This window comes from Miniopterus natalensis, chromosome 2 (assembly GCF_054644295.1).
Source record: "Miniopterus natalensis isolate mMinNat1 chromosome 2, mMinNat1.hap1, whole genome shotgun sequence".
NCBI classification, from domain to species: Eukaryota; Metazoa; Chordata; class Mammalia; order Chiroptera; family Miniopteridae; genus Miniopterus; species Miniopterus natalensis.
Genome location: NC_142082.1, coordinates 123,913,916 through 123,926,154, shown reverse-complemented (window position 1 = coordinate 123,926,154; position 12,239 = coordinate 123,913,916). Strand labels below are relative to the sequence as shown.

General features: G+C 37.1%; 1 protein-coding gene across 1 annotated transcript in view; it reads right to left on the bottom strand.

Moving 5' to 3' along the window:
- KCNC2 (potassium voltage-gated channel subfamily C member 2) overlaps nt 1-3,699 on the bottom strand; it is a 140,630-nt gene extending 136,931 nt beyond the window's left edge. The window contains exon 1 of the mRNA XM_087813757.1: nt 3,562-3,699. Within this exon, the coding sequence (XP_087669883.1) occupies nt 3,562-3,699 (138 nt within the window). The remainder of the gene's footprint in view (nt 1-3,561) is intronic.
- Between the last annotated feature and the right edge of the window lie 8,540 nt (nt 3,700-12,239).

Sequence of the window (12,239 nt, the reverse complement as noted above, 5' to 3'; positions counted from 1 at the left end):
ATGGCCCAACATCATAAAGAAGCTAAAGTGCCCTGGCCAGGTGGCTCAATGGGTTGTACACCAAAAGGTTGAGGTTCGATTCCCCGTCACGCCACATACCTAGGCTTCAGGGTCAACCCGAGCTAGGGGCACCAGATGGGAGGCAACGATCAATGTTTCTCCTTCATGATCAATGTTTCTCTCTCACTACCTTCCTCTCTCTCTAAAATCAATTTTAAAAAAACACATAACTTTGGGTGAGTATTAAAAAAAGAAGCAGCAGCAGCTCAAAAGTGGTGATGCCAGGCTGCAGACCCAGAGAGTTAGTCTAACTGTTCTGCCCTATAATTATCAATTACATGGTTTCCATACACCAATAAATTTCATATAAACTTATTAAGAAAATAAGTTAAGTAAAAATGAAACAAAATACAACTGTTTTCAAAATCACAAATGATAAATATAATCTTTTGATTTTCTTTTCTTTTGACAATTGTATTTTCTGTTTCTAACTAAAATCATATTGGCGGAAGGAAGATAATTGCTCAAATATTATAAAAAATAAAATTCATCCCTTCATCAAACTTATCCCAAAGTAATTTTCTAATCAGTAGAGGCTGTAAATAATGTATCAGTTTATGATTGGCTAGAAACTGGAATCTGTTCAAATGTATTTAATTCAGCCAAAATAAATATCAAAAATCTAATTCAGCCAAAATAAATATCAAAAACCTGTTTCAGTATTTTGGAAGCAAAGTTTACACAATCTTCATTTAAAGTTTTTCTTAATTTGCATTAGGTCATAGCTATAACTATTTGTAAAGACTGTCTCACAAATACAATCTAAATAATAAGACTGACAGAGAGACTTCCCTTTGCAAAAGTCAAGTAGATGATATTTTTAATCAATCTTCCCTTGAGATAGATGCCAAAAAGGAAAGAGCAAACATTTTTGTCAAAGTTCTCTCTCTACCGGGTAATTAATTTACTCCATGTAGCTTCCTTTTTTGAAACCCAGAGATCAATGCAGTCATAAATAAATCATAATAATTAAAAACCTCTTTCAATCATAAAGCTAGTTGGAACTTTGAGGGCTTGATAGTCTTTCTCAGGTAAATCTCTGTCCTAGCCCATAGCACAGTGCCTGACACATAATGAGCACTGAACAAAATAGTTTTGAATAAATAGATGAATCATTGACTATCACAAAATAGATATAAGCTGCAACAACTCTGAAAAACTGGTTGAATTAATAATAATTAATAAAGCAGCAAAACTTATTTAAAATTTATAACAAGATCTTCAATAATGTTCTGTTATTAGCAATAAGATAATAACATTTAGGGTGCAAAATAAATTCTTTTAAAATTCATGAAATCAAGAAATATATATATAATTCTGTTTTAACCAATCAAACTTCATTTGTACTTTCTCTTCATGGAACATCAAGGTAAAAAACTTGGAATGAATTTTAACCAATAGAGTCAGTTTCAGAGTACTTTCATTTCTTCATCTTCTGAGTTTCATTTTATTAATCTTTAGTATATACTTAATCTTTCCCCCCCAAAAAAATGTAAAGGGAGTGATTTATTTAATATAGATTTTGGTGAAGTTTTGGTTAATATTCTTACTAATTTTTTAAATTTATCTTTATTGTTGAAAGTTTTACAGATGTCCCTTTTTTCCTTCATTGACCCCCCTCCACCCTGTACCCCCCACTCCAGGTCTTCATTGCACTATTGTGGTTAAATATTCTTCTCCCTCATAGTGCTAACATTTCTCCAACCAGTTTCCTTAATTTAATCAAGTTACCAAACAACAGCAAACTTAAATATTCTAGATCAATTAAACTTGATTATAATTTTTAAATATTATAAACACATGGCTAAATTGTCATAAAATGGGTACTAACATATAAAACTAATTTTTCAAATGTTCTTCAATATAATAACTGGATGATCATATTAATCACTCTTGATGCTATGACATATGAATTCCCCTAGTAAATGTAAATAAAGAGATCCTTTAAAGCCAGTCTTCACTTGGAGTTTAAATCCCTCAAATTCCTTCCATTCCCCAAGTCTTGATATTTATGGAATGTATCTTCTCAGTTGTTAGAAAATGAAGTCTATTCCTGATAGAAACCCACCAAGTTTTGATTATTTATCTAAATGGATTAAAAAAGAAGTCTGTCATTTAAACAGTCAACATATTTCACTATACGTTCTATTGAATTAACTGTGGTTTTCTACACAGGTGCTTATCTGTGTGATCATCTATTTATCTGACCTGGCTGAAAGGATAGCAGAAAAGTAAAAGGTTAAGAAAAACAAATTAACACCAGGCTAACTCCAAGCTGGAAACAGGTGTAACAAAGAGGTACAAAAAGCAGAGAAGCTATAGATTCCTCTGCTCCCGTCTGTCAGATAGAACCTCCAGGAAAACAGTGAGAGGGGACACCCAGGCAAATGGGAAGCAGAGGAAAGCCTATGTACTGGAAGGCCAATGAAGACAACACTGGACAATGAAGACAACACTGGACATCTCAACAGGAGCCCTGTAGCAAATCACACCTTTACAGAGGGCTGGGCCTAGTGAAGCGAGGGACTCACCTCAAGCACAAAATATAAAATCAATTCAGCATACATGCATTGAAGGTCTACTCTCTGTCAACATAATTCTAATATCTGCCTCTCAAATAACTGCCTATTCCAAAAGGATTAAATGAGTAAAAAATTATTAAACTGTAAGTTAAAATAAGATGCATATCATTAGAGAATTACAAATAAATTCCTATGGGACTCAAGAAAGAGATTCCACCTCTGAGAAACTGTACACAGCTCATTGATATAAACTCTACCCAGCTCCAGTCTTTCCCTGGACATGGTAGGATTGAATGTCCTGTTCCTCTTTTGCTGATGGGCCCAAGGGACTGTTTCTGGCCAGTAAGTAGCAAGTGGGAGTGATGTTTGCTACTTCCAGGCCACAGCATTTAATTGCTAATGTGAGACTGCACAGCTCTCTTTCTTCCCCTCTGGCATAGTGAGGAACAACTTTGAAATGGTAATCTTGAAGAGCTACAATTAATAGGCCTTTCCTGCTGCCCCCCAAAATACATGTACTATGAGCAAGAAATAAAACTTTGTTGTCTAAAGTCTCTAAGAATCTGAGATTTCATTTTATTGTGGCATAACATAACCTATTCTGACTAAAACGGCATCAACCTTAAGTGCTCAAGAACAGTTTAAGAGCAGCATTGCCAGATAAAATTCGTAACTCCCAGTTGAAGTTGAATTTCAATAAACAATACAAGAATTAGTACAACTATGTTCCCTGCAGTGTTTGGGACATACTTATAGTAAAAATTACTCACTGTTTATCTGAAATACAAATTTAATTGGACCTCCTATGTTTTTACTTGCTAAATTTGACGGTGGTATCTGACACAAAGTTTAATGATTAATAAAATTTTGACGTGTAGAAAAAATTAGCAAATGCTCAAGCAAAGGGCCAAAGGCCACAGGTACAGAAAAATGTTCAAAGATCAGAGCACCGTGTACCTGGAATGGCAGGTGCCCTTACATTCCTATTTCGCAGGCTTTCCCACTTGGTGCTACTCTCCTGGTTCTGTCGGCCCTGAGCGTTTTCACCCGCTCCAGCCCCCTCTCGCATGCGCTGGAGTGGGGCCAGGCGGCTGGCTCGGCTGTAAGTCACTGCCATGGTCGTCTCCCTGGTGAGAGCCACCATCTCTTGACTATACCCTTACAGAGCCACCCACTCTTATTCAGCCCTTGCTCCCTATAATGTGTTTCAACACAGTGACCACAGGAATGTTAAAACAGAAGCCAGGTCAGGTCACTCTGCCCATCAAAACCTTCCCACGGTTTCAATCTGACAGAGTAAACACTGGGGGGTTTTGATGGCCCACAGGCCCTCCAGCCCCGACTCTGGTGCTCTCTGATTTCATTTACTACTGCTCTCTCCTCAGCCCGGCCCCAGCCAAACGGCCTCCCTCCTGTTCCTCCAAGGCACCAGGCATGGTCACAACATGGAACCTTTGTACTCGCTCATATTTTTACCAGAAAACACTTTTCACCTTTTTTTATTAATTGATTTTAGAAGGAGAGGGAGAAGGAGAGAGAGATAGAAACATTGATGAGACAGAAACATCGAGGGGCTGCCTCCTGCACGCCCCCTACTGGGGATTGAGCCCACAACCCAGGCATGGGCCCTGACTGGGAATCTTCGTTCAACCACTGAGGCACACCAGCCGGGCCCCTTTATTCTTTTACACAACTTGCTACCTTACTTCCTTCAGGCCTCTGCTCAAATGTTACCATCCCAATGACGCTTTTCCTGATGGCTATGACATTGCAACCCTCATCTCTTATTAAATATTTTTCTCCATAGTTTTATCACCGTATAATATACAATATATTTAATTATTCATTTTTTACTGTCTGCTCCCCCAGTAAAATATAAATTCCACAAGGGTTAAAAGCTTTGTCTATTTTACTTATTTGCTGCATCTCCAGTGCCCAGAACAGCAACTTGCACAAAGAAAGTACTCAATGAATATTTTAAATGAATAAATGCATAAATGTTGTGGAAAACAACAACAGCCTCTGACAATTTGAAGTGGGTAAGCAGATCATCTGAGCTGTGCTTTAGCAAGGTAACTTTAAAAACAGAGTGAGAAGAATCGGGGTACCCTAATAAACACTTAAAATTTATTAAGTGTAGGGAAGTACAATAAAGTTATGATTTTTTAAATGCCTCTTTCAATTTATTTTTAAAATAACTAATACCAATTTTTAATTACATTAATCACCTTCTAAATTCCTTTGTCTACCATCTGTCAGAACACCATGTTTCAATCAGCTTTGCTCATCCCTCCCATCTCAATGGTTAGCAACTGTCTGCATTAGCTCGAGAACATAAGAACAGTTTTACTGTATCCTAATTTTCAATAACTAGAAAAGCTCCTTCATGATATGCTACTTTCATTTTTTAAATAGTTTAATTTTAGATAGTCACTTACTGTATTTTCATTTCTTATTTATAAGGTTTAAAAAGTAATCCTTGTGATGGTTTATCATTAAGAAAAAAATATAGAAAAAATCTTCATGATGTTGAATATGGCAATGATTTCTTTGATATGACAGCAAAAAGCAAAGGAAACAAAAGAAAAAAATAGATAAGTTGGACTTCATCAAAATTAAAACCTTTTGTGCATGAAAGGACACTGTCAACAGAGTGAAAAACCCACCCACACAATGAAGGAAAACACTTTCAATCATATATCTGACATGGGAATGATATCCGGAATATATAAAGTACTCCCGCAAGTCAGCAATAAAAAAACTAATCAAAAAAATCAGCAAAAGACTTGAATAGATATTTCTCTAAGGAAGAAATACAAATGGCCAAAAATCACATGAAAAGATGCTCCACATCACTATAGACACTGGAGAAGTGCAGATCAGAACTACAATGAGACCTGACTTCACCGGCATTTAAAATGGCCCTTGAAAGAAAAATAAGTAAGTGTTGGCAAGAATGTAGAAAAATTGGAAATCATGTGCATTACTGGTGGGAAAGTTAAACGGTGCACCTGCTGTGGAAGATGTTATGGTGATTCTTCGAAAAAGTAAACACAGAATTACCACAGGATCCAGAGATTCCACTTCTGGGTATAGAACCAAAAGAACTGAGAGCAAGGGTTTTAACAGATATCTGTACACTTATGTTTATAGCAGCATTATTCACAGTAGCAAAATACGGAAGCAACCCAAGTGCCCATCACAGATGAATGGATAAATAATATGTGGTGCATGCACCTAATGAATATTATTCTGCCTAAAAAAGGAAGAAAATTTTGACATGTTCAAGAACATGAATGAAACTTCAGGATTTTACGCTAAGTGAACTAAGCCAGTCACAAGAGGACAAATGTTTTATTACTCCTCTTATATGAGATTCCTAGAGTAGCCAAATTCATAGAGACAGAAAGTAAAATGATGGTTACCAGAGGCTAGGGAAAAGGGAAATGAGATGTTAGTGTTTAATGGGTACAGAGTTTCAGTTGGGGAAGATGGAAATGTTCTGGAGATGGATGGTGGTGATAGTCGCACAACAATGTAACTGTACTTAAAGCCATAAAACTCTACACTTAAAAATTATTAAAATGGTAAATTTTACATTATGTATACTTTACCACAATAAAAAAAAAAAAAAAAAAAAGATAAACTAATTCACACTCTTTGCAGCTTCCAATTAAAATACCCTCATTTAAGCCCCGGTTGGGTGGCTCAGTTGGTTGGAGCGCCATCCCGTACACCAAAAGATTTCAGGTTCAGTTCCCGGTCAGGGCACATAACCTAGGTTTCGGGTTCGAGCCCCGGTCGACGCACACGTGGAAGGCATCCAATAGATGTTCTCTCTCGCATCAATGTTTCTCTCTCTCTTTCTCTCCCCTCCCCCCAAAAAACACAAAAATTGGTAACAATTCTATATACTAAAGAAAAAGAATACAACATCCCATATACCATAGCAAATTCCATTATCTGTCATCTTGGTGAGAAAGGTAAGTATCGAAAGCTTTCCCTGCTCTCCTTCTCCACCCTTGTCCTCACTCATCTCTCTTCACTGACAAAACTCTTCAAGCGCAGACAATATTATAATAATTGTGTAGCAATCTTTTCTCCTGATAAGTTCTCTTTTTCTCTGTAATTTAATGTTATAAGCCTTTCATAGCTTCTCAAACATCCTATTCAACTTCTCATTTCCTACTTCATCATAAAAACCAAGAACTCAGACATGAAATGGCTCATCTCTTGGCCCATTTAGAATTTTACCTGACATGTAAACCTAACACTATCTAATTATCTTTATGCTCAGAGGATGGGCAACTCTTGTGCTGTTCATTAATCCTTTCACCTATATGCACTCATTCATTCATTTAGGAAATACTAATTGAGAGTCTAGTATGAATCATTTCATTTTCTGCCCTTTCCTTGACCCATTTCAAAAACTATTTCCTTTTTTTTTTTTCAATTTCTTGCTCTCTCCTGGTTCTGAATATGTTCAAGTCATATCCAAACTCACAACAATATCCTCCCTTGAATTCAAATCCACAATTCTTTAAACCTGCAACACCTTGATACTAGAACCCTCCTTTTCACTTTCCCTTCTTAGGCAAATTTCTTAAAATAATATTTTTTCTATTTCCTCTTGTCCCACTGACACTTCAGCTCACTGGAATATGGAAACTTCCCACACAGAAACTGCTCATCCAAAAGCTGTCAATAATTACCATGCTGACAAATTGGATAAGTACTTTTCAGGCTTATATTATTGGACTTCTAGACTATACATGGCACTTTGGCCTTTGTTTGGACCCTTTATAAATGTTTTGCTACCATAGTTTTATGGTTGGCCATATAGTCTATGATTATTTCTTACCTACATTATTTCTCAAGTGACTTTGTGGCTCCTTCTCTGAAACTCTTTACATTTTGTTATTTCCTAGAGTTCTATACTTGGGGTACACTATTCTCATTACTCTACATGCTTGCCTTAGGCCACCTAACCCACTCCAACCCTTCATCTCATCTGCACTTCAGGCATAAATTCAAATGCCTGATGAACACGTCCAGATGCATGTCCCACAAACACCTCAAATTCAACATGCCTAAACTGTATTTATCATCTTTCTCTCATAATTTGGATCTCATTTAAACACACCTGTCACTCAGAACAAAACCGGGGAGTCCTGTGACTCTCTTTCACCCTCTGCATACAATCACTTCAACATCATGTTAAGATTACGTCCTAAACACATTTTAAATCAGAGAACAAGAAGAAACTTGCAAAATCTTAAAAAAAACCCACAACTGGATATCAATTCCAATTGTATGAAAAAAAAAAGATTTAAAGTCCACATGTTTTTTCCCCCTAGACCTACTGATATATTTTGGCTAGTTTACACATATAAGTATCCATGTTTTCACAGAAGCAAAGCTATAGACTAAAGGTGTCCATATATATTATATAAACAATAGTTTTTATTAAAATTGTCATTGAAAAATACATGAACTGTTGCTTTTTCAAAGCATATTTCTACTACTATTTCCATAACACAGTTTCTTTAATGTAGCATTTCCATAAGAACTCTAAAGCCACTAACTGCATTGTCTCTTAATCATCATCCACAAAAAGCATTTTTGGAATATTATCTATTTGCAGATTTTCTGCTCACAAAAATAGAAAACGATATTTAAGACATTAACTTAATACCTCCAAAATCTTATTACATTTTTCTTACTTTTTCTCTATTATCAATAAAGAAATTTTAAAATACAGATGTATAAAAATGTTACTCAAAATTTTGTATATTAATATTTTGGCACATATTTACCCTATTTTTAAACAATATTACATATATTTAGTATCACACTCATTTTTTCCTTCTAATATTACAAGTTCTATGTGAAAAGTCATAGCTGCACATCTACAGCAGCACAGATGTGGCCAATGCTAAATAATACTGTAGAGTAACTAAGTTATATTGAATACTTCTATCTCAGCCCTAGGTTTCCTCCTCCTCCCACTCTTCACAGCTGCTGAGGGCTCCCCAATAGAGGGCCTACCACCTACCTTCCCCAAACAACCTCTCATTCTCTCAGCCTTTTCAATTCAGTTTATGAAAGCTCCTCCTTTTGCAGAGAACAGTAGAGTCCAATGGCAAAAAGCGATTTGGTGACCTCTCAGATTCAAACCCTTCTCAATGACTTTCCAGCTCCGTGAACACAGGCAGGTTAGTTAACCTCCTCAAAGCTCAGTTTTTCCATCTATAAAATGGGGATCATTGTACCAATATCACAGTTTTAGCAAAATGATTAATAATAATAATTCTGTGAAGGCAGAGTTCAAAGTGCCTTGCATCTCTTAAGTCATTTAATCCCCATTATAAGTCTATAAGGGAAATGTTATTTTCTCTATTTTAGATGAGAAAATGGAAGTGAAAGGAAGGAAAAGCATCCTACCCAGAGGCACACAGGTGGTTAAATGATAAAGCTGCAATCCCAACCCAGGTCGTCTGCTCCTTCCTTCCACTCTGCAAAGGCTGCTTCTCACACACACTAACAAGGCGATGTGTGTAAGCGCAGAGCGCCCTGCCTGACTCATGGGAAGCAATGAATACGTGGTACTTCCTAAGATCTTCAGTCTCTCACTTAAAATCTCTTACTTAAAATCCATGTGCTTCAGAATTCCAAATTTTTATATTTTCAATTTATAGTACCTTTAACAGGTGTTCTATAACACCTCCAGCAGGTTCTGGGGCAGCACCCCCATAATCAAGCACATTAATATTTCTGCAGCAATCAAAACATTCACACTAAGTGGGATAAATGAAGAAGACTATAAATAGCCTTACTCACTTCAGGACAAGCTTTACTGTCAATCGGTTACTAAAAAATGTTCTGCTTCCAGAGCTTTTTGGATTTTGGAATTGAGGACAAGAGATTGTGGGCTATTTCATACCAAGCACTCTACTGGGTGCTAGGAACAGGAGACCTAACAGCAGAGCAGTACAGGCAGGATGAATACATTATTATCCCCACCTTCCATCCCAAAACATTGTTCTCGCCTCCTTGCATCCTCCAGATCCTCACTGATGGCTCATTTAGCAATTGGATCATTAATTCATGGCAGTGTTTGTGGCTGAGAAGAACCCAGTGGGTTGGTTACTCCTCTCAGAAAACATTTACACATTAACAGGGACATTCAGAAATCACAGTGCATTAATTGAAAGGAAGCTCTTTTGGCATTCTAGCAAAGTAACACAGTGCAGAGATTTTGCTCCCTCTCAGCTACCTACAAACAGACGACCTACTCATACTGCACAAAATCTGAATTTGACAAACCTTTCGTGGGAAGCAAGAAGGAGCTTCTATAACCATGATAATTTCTAAAACAAACCGTAGTCTGTTACAGAAGGTATCCACTATAATAAAAATCTTAAGCTTCCTTTTCAGTGCTCAATCCAAAGAATAAAAAAATACAAAACCCACTGCTTAATGCACCAAAATTATCAGTCATATTTAGGAATGAAATAACCAGTTACTGGAAAGACCCAAATATGGCAAGACCCTAAAGATAAAAGCATACTACATTTGAAATTTCTGTAAGGCTTTATCATGTCTTTGAAATAATATCTATATATGTTAGGAATTTTAGCAGAATCACATGGTTTTTTCCAAGTCCAACTGAATGATATCTCGTCTTCTTACCATAAAAGGGATGTAAGAGTATGAAATATCGTCTCCCCCAAGATGCTCCCACAACCTTAATTACAGAAATGTTTTACCCTGGAATTTTAAAGTAAATTAAATAATGTTCTTGCCTTAAAATATTTTATTGATCAAAAGAAGTGAAGTTGCTACTATTTTTCCCAGTTAAAAAAAATATATCAAGTCCAGATTGTCCTGTAAAACATCATTTTTGTTTTTAAGAGACCTGCAGTTATTCAAGTTTTCTATCCCCTGTGTTCACTTTGATGCAGGTAAAAACTGTATGACAATCAGACATGAAGGAAGGTATGCTAAGATGTTCAAACAGAAAAAAATCTTGCCTAGATTCGTGTGATGCCTCTTTAACTGGTTGCTCTCATTCCATTCTTGTTCTTCTGTCCATTCTCCAACTGTAGTGATGATGTTTCTAAAACTGAAAGTGGATTTTGTCACTCACTTGCTGCAAATCCTTCACCAGCTTCTCGTGGCTCTTAGGATAAGCCTGAACTCCTTTAGCTGGCTTACAGGCTCTCCACAATTCCCATCCACCTTTGCAACCTCACCACCCTCTGTCCGTTCCTCCCTCAGGTTCTCAGAGCTCCAGCCTTATTCACTGTCATTATCTTCCTCAAGAGTATCACACTCACCACTTGTCCACCTGACACCCTTCATCTCACAGCTCACACACACCCCTGTTCACACCCACTTCTCCAAATCCACACTCTTCCTTCAAGAATCTACATAAATGTCAATTCCTCTAGGTTTTTTTTCTGATCACCTGGGCTTTGTTAGATCCACTTTCTATGTTCCTTGTATACCTCCTATTATAAGGCATTATATTGGATTGTAATAATTAGCTCAGCTTTTTTAGATGGAAATTCTATAAAGATTTGTGAAGTATCTTCTATAGCCCCTTTAACTGACACAGTCTTCCATTGTGCAGAAACACAGAGAATGAATAATTTTACCAACCATGCATGCCTTTGTAGGATGTGGACAGTCTTCATACTACTCAAGAGCAGATATTTATAGTGCCAACTTAATTATCTAGTTTAAGAGTCTCCATAGGTATTGATGGGCTAGGCTAAGAAAACCTGGATTACTACCACTGGTTTTAAGCATTAATAAGGGTATCAACTATTAGATGAGTGCCTTCTATGCAAATTTATATATTTTAATCAGTTAACCCTTACTACAGCTCCCTTTTCAGCAAGGAAAGGGAGGTCATTTCCTGGAAGTCAACAACTTAACTGGCAGAGCTGGGATGTGAACCCAGGTCTAATTCCACCAGGCATGTCTTCTTTTCACTGCCTTACACTGCACCTCAGATAATGTGCTGCCACACACGATTTCTTCCCTGAATATTAAATGTGTTGGTCACCAGGCACAGTGATCCCTTTTAGTTATTTCGTTGCACCTGGGAAAGATTATATTAAAATTATTCACCCAGTCCTATAGGATGCATTGATTGAAGAGTCAGTCATGTATCCAAGTGCCTGTTTGTGAAATAATACGTGCATCCACAGAGATTTAAATGCTTGTGATGGTTACATGCCACATCCTCAGTATTCAGAACCAGGGCTGAACATGGCTGTGACAGGCAATATTCTCATGAGAAATTGTAGTATGTAAATGTTCAATAGTGGGCATGTGAATGCAGGCTCTGTCCTAAAGGAGCAGAGGTGTGTAGAGCCGGAAGGATACAAAGAACAAACCTGGATCAGTAAGAGTAGGTTCTACATCTGAAATGATTTAAGAACCATTGAATTTTTTCACAGAAATGGAGTAATGAAAAGTTACAAAAAGGATAACAGGCAACCTTAATGGGAATGGTAACAGCCCTGGCAGGGTGGCTCAGTTGGTTGGAGCATCATCCCAAACACCCAAAGGTTGCGGGTTTGAATCCGGGTCAGGTCACCATACCTAGGTTGCAGGTTCAATCCTAGTCGGGACGTGTGCAGGAGA